The sequence below is a fragment of the Homarus americanus genome, unplaced genomic scaffold (assembly GCF_018991925.1).
Source record: "Homarus americanus isolate GMGI-L3 unplaced genomic scaffold, GMGI_Hamer_2.0 scaffold47790, whole genome shotgun sequence".
Classification (NCBI taxonomy): Eukaryota; Metazoa; Arthropoda; class Malacostraca; order Decapoda; family Nephropidae; genus Homarus; species Homarus americanus.
In genome coordinates this window covers 426951-446836 of record NW_024747575.1, presented here as the reverse complement: position 1 = coordinate 446836, position 19886 = coordinate 426951, and the positions used below count along the sequence as shown (strand labels likewise).

Below are 19886 nucleotides of genomic sequence, written 5' to 3'. Positions count from 1 at the left end.
CAGGTGAGGTACAGTAAAGGTGTTCCTGAAGCAGTGTATGTCGGCTTGGTTCTTCCTACAACCTAACCTAACCCTTGAAAGCTCACTGGTACGAGGGTTAGGTAGTGTGTGCCTCCTTCTCAGCTTCCAATGACTGAAGGAGATGGGGGTGAAAGAAAGGGAGGAAGTGAGGAGGGAGTGCTGAAGGGGGATGGAGGGCCAATGGAGTGGGGGGTGGGAGAGGGGAGTGGGGGGTAGAGGAGGTGAGGTGGTAGGAGGATGGGGAGGCCTCATACCCCTCCTCTTCCTCCTCCTACAAGCCTGGTGTATCTAGTGACGTGGGAGGCCATGGCCGTCTTTTATGGCCACTTCAACACAGAGGAACAACAAACTTTCAGGCAGGTGTGGGAGCAGTGGGCGATACATACATACATACATACATACATACATACATACATACATACATACATACATACATACATACATACATACTCACAAAACACAAGCAAAGGAAGACAGTAGGACGAGAGAGACCCACCACCAGCTGTGTCCTGGACGAGTCAACAGAGCCACGAGGGCCTCACCACCACCTACAGCCTCCCCTCTACAGTGGTCACGCCCAGGTCTCCCTCGCCCACTACAGGTAACAAACGGGTCCCCCCCACAACAGTCTCTCTCTCTCTCTCTCTCTCTCTCTCTCTCTCTCTCTCTCTCGCAAACACCTGCCCCACACTTACTCTGCCGCACACCTTTCACACACCCTCACCCTGCCGCACACCTTTCACACACCCTCACCCTGTCCCACACCTTTCACACACCCTCACCCTGCCACACACCCACACCTTTCACACACCCTCACCCTGCCCCACACCTTTACTCTACTCCACACCTGTCACGCCATCACCACCACGCTAATGGACCCCTAATTAACACCGCTATCCAGGTAATTTAATTTTCCTCTTCATTTCCATTAAAACTCCAGTCATCATCATCATTAACAACTATATATTTTTTCTAACTTACACTAATGTTAAAAATATGTAAAATACTTGTAATATATTGGTGTTAGTTAACTTAATATACCTGTACTATAAAGGAGTTGCTCTATTATGAACCTTAAATAAATCCTCAGAAATAATTAAAACTCTGGAACATATAACAATCACGTTTCATAATAAAAACAATCACAACTATAACCAATATATAAGTGTTATGGTATATATGTTGCTAAGTCAATTATATACCAACAAACACAAGAGAGAATATATACAGACCTCTATATACCTCTCACCTAACTTAACCTAACCAAATGCCTGCCATGTATACCAGTAAGTGACTGTATATACCCGCCTCCTGTACACACACACTGCTCCGGGAACCATCGTCTTAAATTTAGCTTAATAAGACCGAGGACAGTGACCCGGTAGTTAATGTGTAATGTATCGGGCGGTGGGTGGGGTGTGTGTGTGTTGGCCGTGTTAGCTGTTGCATGGGAGTGCCTCCTCCCCTCACCTCTCCTCTCCCCTGACCTCACCCCTCCCCTCCCCTCCCCTCCCCTCACCTCTCCTCTCCTCTCCCCTCACTTCTCCTCTCCCCTCACCTCTCCTCGGCCTCTCCCCTCACCTCACCTCTCACTGCTCTCGGTATAACTGGATAATAATTTTGTTTACAGAGAGAACAGCGAGGCTCCTCTTACAGTGAGGTTGTAAAGACATTATCATCTCATCTAACCTTACAACCCCACATCTGCCAACCTTACAACCCCCATCCCTCCCTTATCACCCCTCCACCCACTTCCTAACCCATCCACCTACTTCCCAACCCCTTCATCCATTTCCCAACCCCACTCATACCTATCCTCCACTCCGCTCCACCCTAGACACACACACACACACACACCTAAGACTATGTAAACACTGTCCCCAGAAGCTCCGGCACCAATAAACGTGAGGATTAATACACAAGACGTCTTCTGACTGGCGGGGATACGTGTTTAAGTCTCATATATACGGACATCCAGGAGAGATACTCAAGATGTATATAACTCCTCCCTGTCTCCCTGCCTGTCTCCGTCTCCTTGCCTGTCTCCGTCTCCTTGCCTGTCTCCGTCTCCCTGCCTGTCTCCGTCTCCTTGTCTGTCTTCGTCTCCCTGTCTGTCTCCCTTTTATAAATAAGTTGAGGATATTGCATCACTTGAAGATTAGCCAACACTTCGGTCTAGTTTATTTCACCCTGACGCTAACTAGAGGGGTTAGGTTAGGTTGCGTTGTTTGGTTAGGTTAGCGTAAGGGTAATTAAAGGCGAAATAAGCTGGGGGAGAGGCAGGAGGAAATAGGAGGAAAAGAGGGAGGAAAGAATATCTCATATTGACACAGTTAAATCTACTCAGCCTCTTCACGCTAAGATGGTAGGGGGGAGGTGTGTGTGTGTGTGTGTGTGTGTGTGTGTGTGTGTGTGTGTGTGTGTGTGTGTGTGTGTGTGTCATGAGAATTGTGTGTAATGAGTGAGTGTGTGTGTGTATGTTAAATCATGGGTCTAGAGTCAATCACAGGTATTAAGACCACCACTCATATCCACTACTTACTCACCACCACCACCACCCCCACCACACACACAGCCCACCCCCACCACCACAACCACCCCCCAAAGCACTAACCTTCCAGGAATATTATCAACAATTGAGATATAATAACGAGTTCCCAGTAAGCGAGACACTCAGGTATGTGTGGCCTCGCTCAACTCTCGTTTATATTAACTTTAAGAATATATCCATTAGGTAAGTGAGGTGAATAATGACTAACAGACGCTGTTTTATGAGACGTATTAAGAATAATCCCATTGATGATGATGATGATGATGATGATGATAATAATAGCCACAATAACACACCCTCAACCCCCCCCTACACATACCCACAACCCCCCACCCGCACAACACCCCCTCCACGAGAGAAGCAACAACACTCACATTAATCATGGCGTTGGAGGATATCCTGAAGAGCGTGGCCCTCTCGTTCACCGTCTTGGTCTTCGCCGTCAGGTCGTGGGTGTTATCCAGGGCCTCCAACTCCCCCAGGGACTTCTGCAGCGCCGCGCCGTGTTTGATGATGAGGTCGTGACAGGTGCGCAGGTCCTCCAGCTTGGCCGTGAGCACCTTGAGGGTGTTGGACACGTCATCCACCCCTGCGTCACCCACGTCCTCCTCATCCTCGTCTTCTGTAACACGCGTAAAACAAAGGAGGGATAATAAAGAGGGGGGAGAGAACTGTTGTGTGTGTGTGAGAGAGAGAGAGAGAGGACTAATTACTGTAAGAACTTCACTAACAAGACTAAAGTTCAATATTTCCTAAGTACTTCAATCAGATCTTGACATCCAAAACGCTACCACTGTTCACCGCCACACAGGACAGGGGTTCATACACTAGAGACAACATAATAGGTCATAATAGGTTAAATAGGTCAAAGTAAGTCAAATTGGTAAAATTGGTCATAATTCATCAGCGTCATATTATAATTGAGGACTAATCAGTGTGGACTAGTACATTATAGTTATACACTGGTCTGTATAACCTCAATGACTCCTAATTCAATATAGGAGTTTTATAATACAGTTAGTGAGGTGGTGTGAAGTCTCTGATAGTGTCACCTTGAGAGACAGAGGAAGGAAAGCCGAGAATGATGCAGAAGTAAAATAAATTAAAAAAATCCCGAACGATACAGAGAGAAGAATGAGAGAATAAGAGAAAAATGAGAGAGAATAAGAGAGAAAGATGAGAGTGAATAGCAGAGAAAGAGAGAATGAAAGAGAATAACAGAGAATGAAAGAGTAGTAAGAGAAAACGTCCTCGCGTAAAGGGGACACTTAACAACACTGTGAATGAGTGACTTGTATACACACGGGCGAACTACAGTCCTATCCGACCCTAACTTAACCTAACCAATGAGAACTACTAAACTACCATGACTAACAACCACCACGATCAAAGAACAACCTGAAGATTAACAACCTCTTTTAAATCATTTCACCTGATAATTAAACATAGATTATTCTGTTGTTGATTTAAAACCCAGAATAAAAACAATGACTAAAGTATAAACAAGAATAATAAAAACAACAACACCAAAAAAATAATAATAATAATATTAATAATAATAATAATAATAATAATAATAATAATAATAATAATGCAGTGTAATAACAACCTCGAATTAATAACTGTCTTGGAAGAGCAGGATATTACCATGATGGTCTTAGAAGGGCAGGATATTACCATGATGGTTCAGTACCTCCAGGTGATGCAATTAACTCCTTCAAACAGGTGATGAGAGAGCGGCTTACCTGCTCACAGATACCACAGCACTTGGACTTAACTAACACCTACACATATGAAATGCAAACAACTGCACAAGCAATAGAATTTATAATAATAATAATAATAATAATAATAATAATAAAAATGAAAAAATACTACTAATACTACTACTATATAACTACTACTACTACACTACTAATACTACTACTACTACTACTACTACTACTACTACTACTACTACTACTACTACTACTACTACTACTACTACTATACATGCAGGACGGGAGGGCGAAGCAGCATAAGTCACCATGCACAAGCTTCTGCCAGTATAATACAATATAAGCTATTCCGTGACGCAGCAGAAGTAGTGAGTGTTAGTGGGCTCTCTCTCTCTCTCTCTCTCTCTAAAATAACACATATATACAGTAACTTAACCATCAATAAACATCTTGCTAAAAAAAATGGTTTTCTTCCTCACAAAATCCTGAACACGTAGTAAAAGAATCAACTTATATTAACCCTGTATGTATGTATGTATGTATGTATGTATGTATGTATGTATGTATGTATCAATTCGCGGCTAAGCGTATGCAGATATGAGCGTATGTAAATGTATGCAAATGAACGAGCTGTGTCCACCATTCTACGCCCACCACAGCTCTCTCTCTCTCTCTCTCTCTCTCTCTCTCTCTCTCTCTCTCTCTCTCTCTCTCTCTCTCTCTCTCTCTCTCTCTGGTTAGTCTAGTGCTTCAGTGTATTAAGTTATTAGCAGAGGCTGTGTAACTGTCCCTCTCGCCTTCCCTCACTCCCACACATGAAATACATTCACTCATACAGAAACGCACCCTGTTATACATATTCATACAGAAACACACCCTCAACACACTCACTCGCTCATACATACGTACACACACACACACACACACACACACACACACACACAAAAAAAACACCACCAGACAATAACACATCGTGACAGGAGTGTGTGTGTGTGTGTGTGTGTGTGATAATTCTAAAAGGCTCCACCACAACATCGCAGGAAAGGAAGGAAAGAAAGAGGAAGGAAGGAAGGAAGGAAGGAAGGAAGGAAGGAAGGAAGGAAGGAGGAAGGGAGGGAAAGAAGGGAAGGAAGAAAAGGAAGGAAGGAAGAAAGGAAGGAAGGAAGGAAGGAAAGGAAGGAAGGAAGGAAGGAAGGAAGGAAGGAAGGAAGGAAGGAAGGTTACAGTTGGGTAATGCTCCCAGACGTCTGCCAACATCCGATCTACTATAAATAAAACCCTTAACATAATACCTGCCAACACCTGGTCTGCCCACCTGCCAACACCTGGTCTGCCCACCTGGTGTATTGCTCACATCTGACTCAACCCATTAAGTCAAACCTGGCTGTACATACATACATACATACATACATACATACGTCTTCATCACTAATATCATTATTGTCAGAAATGAAAATAACTTAAACAAAATAAAATATCCAGATTATTTACCAATTAATAGTATTGAGGGTGACAGGTGGACATAATTGGTGATGAAAATATTAACAAAGGTGGTAACGAGATGGGCGGACAGGTACAGAACACGACGAGGGAGTTATCGATGATGATGTCACGTTACACGAGGTCAGAGCTAACACGTGCTTCCGGGTATCGGTAAAGAGCGCGCACACACACACACACACCTGCCCTTCTGATATGCCTTTTATAATTACTATTTCATGAACATCAAAACTAAGTAAGAGGGAGGCAAAAAAATAGAGTGTGTGTGTGTGTGTGTGAGGTAGGGAGGGAGGGAGGAGAAGGGGGTGTCCAGGTGCGTGACGTTAGGAGTGTCAACATAACCCGAGGTGAGTAAACGAAACCTGGCAAGTGTACACCGTAGACTTTACCCCTCTCTCTCTCTCTCTTCCCCACCCTCACCTACACCTCTCCCCACTCACACCCCCTCTCCCTACCTACACTCCCTCCTCCCTTCCCAACTCCACTCCCCACTAAAGCACCAACACCCCTTCCCAAACTCCCCTCCCCACCAGTGTCAATCTTCTCCCCATCACCCCACTACCCTCACACCATCTCTCCTCCCCCTTCAGTCCACGGCGTCAATCAACTCCCCCACAATACCAACACGACACACCCTATTTCCTGCGTCACCCTGCATGGTCAACACCCTCCCAGCCTCCTCCCCCCACCTCTCTCCTCCTTCAACCCCTCACCTCACAGTCACCTTTAGTACCAGTATTCCTCCTCTTTCTCCCCTGAGCCCACCACATTTCCTAACCCCATCTCCCCAGATATTTCATAACCCCCTTCTCTTCTCCCCAAACTTTTACTCCCTTCCTTTAGTAGCATTTTTGCAGTTCCTCATGCCCTCCTTTAGTAACCCCCCCACTCTCCTCCTCCTCCTTACCCCTCCTGCCTCTCCAGTCACCCCCCCCTCCTGCCTTTAACCACCCCTCCCACCCCTACACCACACCCCTCCCTCCCTCTACCTCACAACACCCTCCCTCACCTTCCACATGAGCGGGTAGGGTCTGGTAACGACACACAACTGCTCTGGATAATTGGCAAACTTTTTTTTTTAATTCATTGAAGAGACAGCGAGCAGGCTGTAGCAAGCTGACCAATTACCCGTGTAGAGACGAACACATGGGGGGGTGAGGTGTGGGGAATAATACTAAATAGGTGGTGTGAATGTTCGTTAAAATCTGTAAAGACCAGTTGTGTACTGTATACACCTGTATATCCTTCCGAGACACCCTGTATACTCCGCCGTCTACAACACAGTTCTCGTAGTTTTCAAAATACAACACAAATACAAAACTATGCAGGTTAAAAGTTCCACACAGTCGTAGTTTAGTTACGTAAGGGTCAGTAGCGGTGGGTGACCTTAATGTTGTGATAGAAGCCCAATACAACACTACTACCTGTTAATGTGTACAGGTAAAGACGAGAAATGGGTTAGGAGGAGGAGGAGGAGGAGGAGCTCTCTCTCTCTCTCTCTCTCTCTCATTGGGGACACCTGCCACCTTCACACTATCTGCCACGTGACGACCTACATCCCTAGCAACACACACACACACACACACACACACTAGCCATAATAACTTCTCTCTTAATATCGTGAGGTGGTGGTCTTGCCAACAGTTCCCCTCTCTCCACCTCCCTCCTCCTGGCAGACACCTTGATGGAGTCAGACGTATAACTCTTCACTAGTGTCGAGTTCTTGGCCAATATGTCATCCACTCCTCTTCTCCTCCAAGTCTTTCACACAGCCTTCCATATCCACATTCGTCCAAAATTTTCTCATCTACACCTTCCTCTTACTCATCCTCCACCCTCCTCCACCCCACACTACACCCTCCTCACCACACTACACCCCTCCACACAGTGTCCCAGCCCCTCTCAGTGTGTTCATGTTACCCCCACACACACCCCTGGGATGAAGTGACTGGAGATAAGCTGTGATAAATAGTCCCACCTGCCTCACCCGAATTTACATAAACTAATGAAAATATTCTAATACAGCTTTTACACACACACACACACACAAAACACACACACTTTACACACACACACACACACACACACACACACACACACACACACACACACACACACACACACACACACACACACACACACAGGATTAATATGAATAATAAAAAAATGAATAACAATAAATAACTTCTATATATATACCGGTAACTTAAAATAACATTATGATAGGTTAGGTTAGGTTAGGTTAGCATAGGATAGGATAGGATAAGATAGGATAAGTTAATAACGAAGAGCATTTAGCTTTTTTATTCAATTCGTCCATTAATCAACACGGTTAATAAAATATAATAATAATAATCTCACGGTGACGTCACCTGGTAATGAGGTATTTTAATTAATTGATGGGGATTTTTTTACATTCTCTTCCCCCTCCTCCTCCTCCTCCTCCTCACATCACCCCTCATCCTGCTCTCTCTTCCTCTCTCCTTCTTTCTCCCCTCCTCCCCCCCCCCGCTCCTCTGCCTTCCTCCCCTCCTTCTCTCTTTCCCTCTTCCGCCTCCTCGTCCTCCTCCCTTCCCTTCCACCTCTCCTTCCCATTCTTCCCCCTTCCCTCCCTCCCTCTCCCTCTCCCCTCTCCTTCATTCCCCTACTACTGCGACGGACGATATGAAAAATCAATAAAACAAATGAACAGAATAAAATAGCGATAATTCTCAACCACAAAACCGCGGTGGACAAAGGGGGGGGAGGGGGGAGGGATAATCATCACCCCCTCCCAGTCAATCACTATCACCACCATCACCCTCAACACCACTAATACAATCACCACCACCACTACCAGCCTCACTACCAATATAATGTGCCTTCCTGAAAGTTTTAAAAGTCCCTCATTAAATAGTTTAAAAGTCAATCCCACTTTACAATTTACCAGGAACTCTCGGCATTACACCAGGTTATTGCCCTCACACACGCACGCACGCACCTTTTTACACACACACACACACACACACACACACACACACACACACACACACACACACACACACACACACACACACACACACACTAACACTATTGCACTTACGTATTTATTCAATCAACTTTAGTGTGTATAGGAGAAAGGCATTATGTGGATTACAGGGTGGCGCGTCTTCCATACACGAGGATAGAGGATGAAGAGGAGGAGGAAGGAAGAAGAGAGGAGGAGAAGAAGAGGGGGAGGAAAAAAGGAAAATGAAAGAGGAAGAAATATTATCAGTTCTCTCTCACCTAACTCATGATCCCCCCCACAGCTGATGGACGGGGAGAGAATACGAACGAGACAGAACCACCAAGGGTACGTAATAAAGCCCCACCACCTGTTAAGTTACCTGCAGGTCATTGTACGCACCTGGTGTTGCTGTCACTACCTGTGATTCACCTGGTGTGTCATTACGAACACCTGTGATATGGAAATAGAAAACAAAAAGAAAGGGGAAAATATAGAAACAGGGAGAGGAGGAAATTATGATAACAAGAGAGAAGGAAAGTGAGAAAAAGGAAAAATATGACAAGAAAGAAGGAAAGGAAGGAAATGACAACAGGAAAGAAGGAAAGGAAGAAAATATGACAACAGGAAAGAAAGAATATGACAGCATAGTGGAACCGATAAGAGGAAAGGGTAGAATACACAATGATGGCGGTGTGATGTGTGAAGATACATAAAGAAGGGTAATATCTGAGGGGAGGAGGGAGAAGAGAGCAGGGGTGAGAGGAGAATGAAGAGGGAGAGAGAGAGAGAGGAAGGGAGGACAGGAAGTGGAGGGGGAGAGAAGGAGAGCGGGTAGGAGAGGGATGGGAGGAAGTGAGAGAGAGGGAGGAGAGGGAGAGAGAGGGAGGAGGAGGAGGAGAGAGAAGGAAGAAAGGTGGAGATAAACCGTTAAGTCGTGAGAGCTGGAGCAAGGAAAGACGAGGCCAGCATATATAATGTTCTCCACCACTACCACCACCACCCCATCACTACCCCACTACCACCACCACCATCACTACCACCACCACCACCCCATCACTACCCCACTACCAGCACCACCACCATCACTACAACCACCACTACTACCCCAGCACCACCACTATTCTAAGCTGCCTGTCACACACATACACGTACCCACCATCTCTACCCTCACCACAGCCACAATCTCTACCACACCACCAGCCTCGCACTTCTACCACACCACCACCACACTCTCTGCAGCCACCTGTCCCCGGGGGAAGAACCATCACACCTTACCACGAATAAAACCTCCCCAGGGAAGAGGTGGTCACTACACGCTGGAGGGAAGAGCGGCGCTGAGGAGGAGGAGAGGAATAAGAGAAGGAAAGAGGAAAGGAGAAGAGAGAGAAAGAGAGGAAAGGAGAAGATAAGAACGGAGAAGAGAGGAAAGGAGAGAAGTGGAAAATAGAAGAGAAAAAGAAAACGAGAAGAGGAAAGGAAAAATGAGAAGAGAGGAAGGGACAAGAGGAGAGGAAGGGACAAGAGGAGAGGAAAGGACAAGAGGAGAGGAAAGGATTGGAGGAAAAGAGGGACATAATCTACCTAAACCTGGGGTGATGATGGGGGTGATGGCGTGATGATGGGGGTGACGGGGTGATGATGGGAGAGTGAGGGCGTAATGGAAATCACCACCTCACCCCCATCACCCCTCTCCCCCCCCCACTCACCCTCTTCGTCAGCACACTCCACCACGGATGATGATGGATGATGATGGATGATCGAGGAAGGAAATGGACCACTCAGCACGGACCAGAACTCATCCACAACTGCGAGACACACCCGGGTATTGACAAGGAAGGGGGGATGGTGGATATGGATAGGGAAATGGCTAGTGGACGGGGGAGGAGGAAGGGGAATGAGGAATAGAGAATGAGGAGATGGGGGGGGGAAGAGGAAGGTTGGATAGCGATAGAGGAAAGAGTTGAACGAGGTCTCCTTCTTCTTCCCCTCCTCCTCCTCTCCAGTAGGCGGTATATAGAGAAAGCTCTCTCTCTCTCTCTCTCACAACAAGAGGAGAAGAAAAACAAAGGAGGTATAAAAAAAAAGCAAGTAGGTATAAACAAAGGAGACAGACAAGACAGGAGGGAGGAGGAGAAAGAACCAGTAGTGTGTAGTGTGTAGTGTGGTGTGAGTGTGGTGTAGTGTAGTGTAGTGTAGTGTAGTGTAGTGTAAGTGTAGTGTAGTGTAGTGTAGTGTAGTGTAGTGTAGTGTAGTGTAGTGTAGTGTAGTGTAGTGTAGAAAGAACCAGTAGTGTAGTGTAGTGTAGTGTAGTGTAGTGTAGTGTAGTGTAGTGAGAGAACACTGGCTGGATGGATGGCTGTCAGGGCTAAGTGGATGAGTATACTTCCTGGTTGTGTGGATATCTGACGGAGTGGATGCCTGGATGAGTGTGCTGAGTGGCTGTCTGGCTGAGTGACTGGATGACATGCTGAGTGATTGGATGACTGGTTGAGTGACTGGATGACTGGTTGGGTGACTGGATGAATAACAGACTTCCATTACACCACAACAAACCCCCCCAGTCTAGTTAAGTGAGACAATATACTTCAATCCAGGTGCAAGATTATCAAGAAATAACCAAGACAAATGACTAAAACACACACACACACACACACACACACACACACAGACACACACACACACACACACACACACACACACACACACACACACACACACACACACACAGAGAGGAATCCTCATCTCCAGGATAAGTTTTGATTATATTAACTCAGGTCAGGTCAGGTCAGGTCAGGTCAGGTCCAGGTTTAGGTTAACAATAATTGGTTTGTGTCGTGCATAACAAAACAATCTAGTAGTCCCAGTCTTTGCAAATTTCTAACATCATATGGCTTACCCCCACCCTCCCAGACGAGGTCCCGGGAGAGATGACTCCTCTCACAGATTCAACGTGAGACAGAGACAGGTAGACAGGCAAGAGACAGACAACAGACTGAGAAAGAGATATATATTTAATCCCAGAGAAAATTGAAATGTTACATGTCTCGTAAACCGTGTGTGTGTACGTGTGTGTGTACGTGTGTGTGTGTACGTGTGTGTGTACGTGTGTGTGTATCACCTCGGTACACACACCCTGAAGCGAAGATAATGGAAATGGAGTTAGTGCCACTGCCTCCATCCTTCCCCTCCATCACCTCCCTCCACCACTCCATCACCTCCCTCCAACACTCCATCACCACCACTCACCTCCCTCTACCACGTTAGAGCCAATGACCAAAACTTAAGCACGCTCTCCCAGGTTTACGTCAGCTCTTGACTGACGAAGTTTCTCGGAAATTGGTTCATTCACTTGTGATGTTTTAAGAGAAATTTATGCATACATACATACATACATACATACATACATACATACATAAAAATACATAAACATACATACATACCTTCATCTCCCGTAAATAAATAATAACATTTGTTTAACACGAGTCTCAACCGGGCTTGACAACTCGAGCTAAACGGTAGATGAGTCAAACACACACACACACACACACACACACACACACACACACACACACACACACACACACACACACACACACACACACACACACACACACACACACACACACACACACACACACACACGCACGCACGCACGCACGCACGCACGCACGCACCATCACATGTTCCACTTTACCCAAAAGAGAATGAAAGTGTTCGTTGATGTGATGAAAATAGTTGCTGCTCCCTGACCCTGTCAATACTGGTTTCCGATAACTAGACAACACACGAGTCAACAGCCGCCTCCAGCAACAGGTGTGTTTGGCTGGCAGGTAAGAAGGTAAGCAAGCAATCAAGCAAGGAAACATTCAGGTATATCTGGCTGCCAGGTAAGACGGTAAGCAAGCAATCAAGCAAGGAAACATTCAGGTATATCTGGCAGGCAGGTAAGACGGTAAGCAAGCAATCAAGCAAGGAAACATACAGGTATATCTGGCTGGCAAGCAAGGAAACAAATAGGGAAACACGGCAATATTTGTTATTATTATTATTTTCCACAAAATAAAATCAGGGCCGTTATCTCACTATCACCATCCTCGACCCCACCACTACCATTAGAGTGTTACTGTCGTGCTATCAGTGCTGTTATCTCACTATCACCATCCTCGACCCCACCACCATCACCATTAGAGTGTTACTGTCGTGTTATCAGGGCTGTTATCTCACTATCACCATCCTCGACCCCACCACCACCACCATTAGAGTGTTACTGTCGTGTTATCAGGGCTGTTATCTCACTATCACCATCCTCGACCCACCACCACCACCATTAGAGTGTTACTGTCGTGCTATCAGTGCTGTTATCTCACTATCACCATCCTCGACCCCACCACCACCACCATTAGAATTGTTACTGTCGTGCTATCTGTGTGCTGTTATCTCACTATCACCATCCTCGACCCCACCACCACCACCATTAGAGTGTTACTGTCGTGTTATCAGGGCTGTTATCTCACTATCACCATCCTCGACCCCACCACCACCACCATTAGAGTCTTACTGTCGTGTTATCAGTGCTGTTATCTCACTATCACCATCCTCGACCCCACCACCACCACCATTAGTGTGTTACTGTCGTGTTATCAGTGCTGTTATCTCACTATCACCATCCTCGACCCCACCACCACCACCATTAGAGTGTTACTGTCGTGTTATCAGGGCTGTTATCTCACTATCACCATCCTCGACCCCACCACCACCACCATTAGAGTCTTACTGTCGTGTTATCAGTGCTGTTATCTCACTATCACCATCCTCGACCCCACCACCACCACCATTAGTGTGTTACTGTCGTGTTATCAGTGCTGTTATCTCACTATCACCATCCTCGACCCCACCACCACCACCATTAGAGTCTTACTGTCGTGTTATCTGCTGTTATCTCACTATCACCATCCTCGACCCCACCACCACCATTAGAGTGTTACTGTCGTGCTATCTGTGCTGTTATCTCCTATCACCATCCTCGACCCCACCACCACCACCATTAGAGTGTTACTGTCGTGTTATCAGGGCTGTTATCTCACTATCACCATCCTCGACCCCACCACCACCACCATTAGAGTCTTACTGTCGTGTTATCAGTGCTGTTATCTCACTATCACCATCCTCGACCCCACCACCACCACCATTAGAGTCTTACTGTCGTGTTATCAGTGCTGTTATCTCACTATCACATTGCGAGTCACTGATGCAAGGAGTAGATTGAGGAGGAGGAGGACGGTGTACGTAAACATGTGGGAGGAAAGGAGACTGAGAGGTAGGAGACGTGAGGTAGGAGACAGAGGTAGGAGACGTGAGGTAGAGGACACGAGCAACAGAGACACGTGTCCGGTGATCAAAGCGGAGAAAACGGACGCACGACCTTGAATATTTATGAGGCCAGAAGAAACAGTTGTGTCTTACCTGTGGGTGGTCTCTCTCTCTCTCTCACTCTCTCTCTCTCTCTCTCTCTCTCTCTCACTCTCTCTCTCAGACGACTCACTACTATAGCAAGGTCGTCTCTCCTTCATCTCTCCTCCTTGTTATCTCCCTCCCCCCCCTCAAGGTGTTACACGGGCCTAGAAACTTTGAAGGTAGGAATAACGGGGAGGGAAAGGAGGGGGGAGGGGGTTTAATGGGGGTGGTGGGGGAGGGTTATCCAGGTGGTGGGGATGGAGAGAGAGGGGGTTTAATGGGGATGATGGTGGGGGAGATTATCAGAGAGAGAGAGAGAGAGAGAGAGAGAGGCTGAACTAGCCTTAAAGAGGACGTCCCACACGCCTGCCTGCCACCTGTCCTGCTGACCCCCAACTACAGTCACCTCACCTCACCACAACACACACACAAATCCTCCCAACCATTCGGGAGATATGTCGCGGAAACTGGACCCACTCACCCAGATACACACCGACAGACAGACCAACTTTACATTATATATACCCATCTATGGTTGAGGGGAATAATAATAATAATAATAATAATAATAATAATAATAATAATAATAATAATAATAATAATAATAATAATAATAATAATAATAATAATAATAATAAAGGAATAACAGGGAAAACAAAATTAACCTCGAGATTGGAACATTAAAGACCGACTATAAATAATAAGAAGAGAGAGAGAAAGTATTAATGCTATTTAATACACTGAGTAAGAGTGTCACAAAGAATGGAAGGAATAATGTTAACTCGGAGTGCAAGAGAAGAGGAAAGAAGAGTAAAAGAGGAGAGGAGGTAATAGTCAGAGAAGAGAAATGAGTCAAACAGAATAGGAAAAAGAGTAAGAGAGATGAGGAAATAAAGTAAAAGTGAGAGAGAGGAGGAAACAAACATGGCTTCGCTCTCTCTAGATATCACCAATAAGAGAGAGAGTGATGGCAGCCCCGGCCCAGCTGTGTACACACTGACCAAGTGGCTCCTGGCGGCAATATACAGTATATATAACCTTTATTGACACTTGTGGCGCTCCCCCCCCCCCACCGGACATTAGTGGCACTATGACCCCCCCCCCCGGAGAGGAGTGGCACCGTGCCGACCCCAAACAACAGCACCGAGACCTAGGAGACACTAACTGGGTCCTGTGTGGTGGTGATCGATGCCTTCATGATCAGCTGAAGGGACGCCCCAGCCAGCCAGAGAGAAGGACTGTCTCCTTCAGGACACACCTAAGACACGCCAGGGGACACAACGATAACACTGGGACGCAACTAATGGGACACACTACTGGGTCACTTACGGACACTCAGACACAAAACTGAAGTACAACAAACAAAGACACAACAACCATAACACAAACACAAAACTGGCCAAAAGCAAGATGCAAGTACGTACCAGGAAGGGTCACAAAGAGGAGGAGGAGGAGGCGGCTACCAGCTTAAAATAGTGAAGATAATGAAGGCGACTCAAAATAACTAAATAAATCACAACTTAACGAAGAGGCTGCAGTGTTTAACAAAGAGGGTTGTTGGACCAGGGTTAGGTTAGCGATAAGTACAGGCAGGGACACCAAATCGAGTCCCATTTCAACACTATCACTAATCAACTAGTCCACCCTTAAAAATATATATTACATCCACAGAAAACGGAACTCATCAACACACACGATAAGGTTAACATAACTACACTACTTCAGGTATAATATATGTTAATTAAACTGACGTCACCTGTGTGTCCCTACTGACTCTCTTCCACGAAAAAATACGAACAGGAAATAATTTGATAAGATGATGATAAGAAAGATTAGATTATAGTTTACCAATTAATCTGATCTGCCATGAGGGGATTGTGAGAGGTACAGCAACACAGGTAAGACGGTACAAGAGAGGTACAGCAACACAGGTAAGACGGTACAGCAACACAGGTAAGACGGTACATGAGGTACAGCAACACAGGTAAGACGGTACAAGAGAGGTACAGCAACACAGGTAAGACGGTACAGCAACACAGGTAAGACGGTACATGAGGTACAGCAACACAGGTAAGACGGTACAAGAGAGGTACAGCAACACAGGTAAGACGGTACATGATCTACCTTATCTCCAGCGTGGGCAGGTAAGGGCTGCTCTTATCTTAACACAGGTATTGTATATGAATTTCCCCACACCTTTAGCAATGAGAGTTATGACGAGCCATAAACCCACTACGGCGAACCCCAGCTGACACACACACCAGCTGTTGAGGCTCTGCACTAATAGCTTGTACCAGCTGTGTAGACTAGAGTACCTCACCTCCCTACCGTTCAAGAGGTGTACCGTCCTGTATATGTGTGTGTGTTTGAGAGAGAGAGAGAGAGAGAGAGAGAGACAGAACCTATCGCTACCAGTCAGGAGGTCCAGAGTCTCGAAAAATGCCTGCAGTAAAATATTACTTTCTAAAAACCAAGGTAGAGTCACAGGAACATCGTAACATCCATCCATGTGTTGTATCTTAAGTCAATCAGCTAGGTAAAGGTCCCATCACATCTACACTTTGGAGGAAAATTTCAGTGTACGATTCTTTGAGGGTCAGGGAGGGTGGGCGGCCCTCCATACGGTACCGGTACACCATCTGTCTAGACACACCGTCTCGAACACCAGCTGCCGAGGCCAAATTACGTCCACGGGATATCAAATCGCCTTTTGTTAGGCAACTTTATGGTGGGGATATAACGCGGGTGAGCCACGCCATTCTCTCCCTCGCGTCGGAATGGTAGCGAGAGAAAGTCACTCACGGCGTAGAGTAAGTCAGTCACGGCGTAGAGTAAGTCAGTCACGGCGTTAAGTCAGTCACGGCCGCAGAGTAAGTTAATGGGCCAGAAGTAATGGTGTCACCTCAAGATCGAAGGTACAGTGACCCAAGAATTACTAAGACCAACTCCAACTCCACCAACAACAACCTGACATTATTCTCTTGACCGCGTCTGTGTAAACACCAGGTAGGTGTGTGTGTGTGTGTGTGTGTGTGTGTGTAATAAGATAAACTAGATCAATGCTTACAGACGCATAATCTTTGTATAAATATTAACACAATGCGAGAAAGATTAGGTCCAGATGAGGTATAATTAAGGTCTATTTTGAAAGTATTTTACGCCTCTAATGATACACACACACAAACACACATTATGACTAGTTGTTGTGTAGGTCAGGTCAGGTCAGGTTTAAATAAGCTTCTCCCGTCAACTGAAAACTAAACAATACCAAGAGTGTCGTTTGTGGTAATCCCTGGACTCACCACTACACACACGACTACCACCAACCACTGTCCACACTGCTACCACTACCACCACACAGACACACCACTACCACCACACAGACACACCACCACACAGACACACCACTACCACCACACACACCACTACCACCACACAGACACACCACCACACAGACACACCACTACCACCACACACACCACTACCACTACACACACCACTACCACCACACACACACCACTACCACCACACACACCACTTGGAGTCAGACAAGACCTCACTATTTAGTGGGCCAAAGTTTCCACATTTCTCACCTGATATTACTGTGGAACCCAGACCTAAGGCGGATAAGGGAGAGGGGATAAGAAGAGGATGAGAGGGGAAGAAGATAAGAAAAGGAGGAGGAGGAGGATAGGAAGAGGAGAGGAGAGGAGAAGGGGGAAGGAGTCTATGATAATAAAACCTAACCCAACCCAACCCAAGCTAATAGGAGTATAACATGACCACGTAAAGCCTCTCTTGAACTTTTAACTTTAAGTATTATGGGATGGTGGAATTTTAGCCCCCCCCCCCCTCCATACTCACACTTAAGTCCCTTCATTTACTAGGGATTTAAGGAAGAGAAGAGAGAGGATAGAAGAGAGAGCGACGGAGAGAATGGGGGAAAAGGTTGAGAGGAAGAAAGGCAGGAGCTAAGTGAGAGAGAACAATGGGGAAAGGGAGAAGAATAGGGGGAGGGAGGAGAGGAAGAGGGGGGGGAGGGGAAAACGATGGGAAGGATGGAGAATACATTTCCCTCTACCACAATACTAAGAGTGAGTGAGTGAGTTAAGGAGAGTTTGCGTGAATGTAGGTGAGTGAAAGTGAGTGAGTGAATGAGTGAGTGAGAGCGAGAGCAGTAACACACCACCTCAGTATAACTACACCAGCTGAATAACAGGATACAACAGAAATAAGTCCAATACTATACAACCAACAGTTAAGTTTATAAGTATGAGGTACTGGCTGTGGTCTGACGTTTAGCTAAGTGTGTGTGTGTGTGTGTAAAAGGTGGTACAGGCTGCGGGACTCACCGGGACGCAGGAGTAGGGCGTGGACCAGGTGACTATGGCGGCGGGCGTTATACCTGACCTTATACACGGTCATACCAGCGCTCTCCTGTGCCGCCGCCCCCTCCTCCCGGGGCTCTCTCCTGCAGCAGAACAACAAACACAGTGCATCCGACGACAGCCATGAGGAGGACGAGCAGCCTTCTACAGGGACGTTCTCCTCACTCCTCACCTCTACCCTACTCACTAGCGCGCCTCTCACATTTCCATCACTAGTCTTATTTATGACAGCTTCCACACCTGCCTCGTTGGAGGTGAGGGAGAGTCCTTGTTGGCGAGGCGCTTCCTTGGCCACGCCCTTGTCTACGACCGAGCACACGACTGCGTGAGGCAGGTGAGAGAACGTGTCACCTGGAACTACTTGTTGGCGGGCGGTTGATGATGGAAGGCTGTACACTGATGGGGGGCTCGGCCAGGTATCGCACGGCTCACCTGACTGGTTACCTCTCCTCCGCGTGTGTGAACGTACATCACTTGAGTGTAGGCGTGTACGTGTATCTGGTGGTTGTACATGTACACGTTTACCACCTGCCTGCACATGTGAGCGTCCATCAGTTGATTGTCGACGTAGGTGAGTGTCAGCTGACAGCAGTTTCGGCTGACGAGTGTCCCCACCCAGGCCGTCTACAGGGCGTAGCCTCACCATGCATTAGGGAACTTTTCTGAATAACAGTCATATACTTCCTTGATCTTCACACTTTTTCTGTACAGTACAGTACAGTACAGTACAGTACAGTACAGTACAGTACAGTACAGCACAGTACAGTACAGTACAGTATATATGTCCCAGCTTCTTCACTTCACTGTACCAAGATATAAGGGAATTACCATAATAAAATACTGATACTGATATACACAAAAAAATCAATCAAGTACAGCACATAACTCACCGAGTACACAGGTAAAATGCACTCATTAATCATCAAAACGGAATCACCAGTGAGTCTCCCTCATTAAGCACAAGCCGTGTGTTCAATTAAACCAGTTTTTACTATGCCTACTCTCCCTCCCCCCATCCAATACTCATCACGTCCACAACCCACACTCATCACGCCTACAGCCCACACTCATCACGCCCACAATTTACCAACCACGACTGGAAACATTACCGATAGTAGCTCTCTTCCACTGGCACCATCACCACTACACCACAGGCATCATCACCACTACACCACCACTGGCACCCTCACCACTACACCACTGCCACCATCACCACTACACCACTGGCACCATCACCACTACACCACAGGTATCATCACCACTAC

General features: G+C 46.4%; 1 protein-coding gene across 4 annotated transcripts in view; it reads right to left on the bottom strand.

The window, feature by feature from the left end:
- LOC121879636 (oxysterol-binding protein 1-like) overlaps positions 1-19886 on the bottom strand; it is a 162256-nt gene that overhangs the window by 109046 nt on the left and 33324 nt on the right. For 3 of the 4 annotated variants that reach the window (XM_042386307.1, XM_042386304.1, XM_042386305.1), the window contains exons 2-3: positions 18586-19424; positions 2947-3194 (exon numbers count right to left, since the gene is read on the bottom strand). In XM_042386307.1, the coding sequence (XP_042242241.1) occupies positions 2947-3194; positions 18586-19267 (930 nt within the window). In that variant the 5' untranslated portion in view covers positions 19268-19424. The remainder of the gene's footprint in view (positions 1-2946; positions 3195-18585; positions 19425-19886) is intronic. The other variant, XM_042386308.1, reaches the window with a different exon arrangement.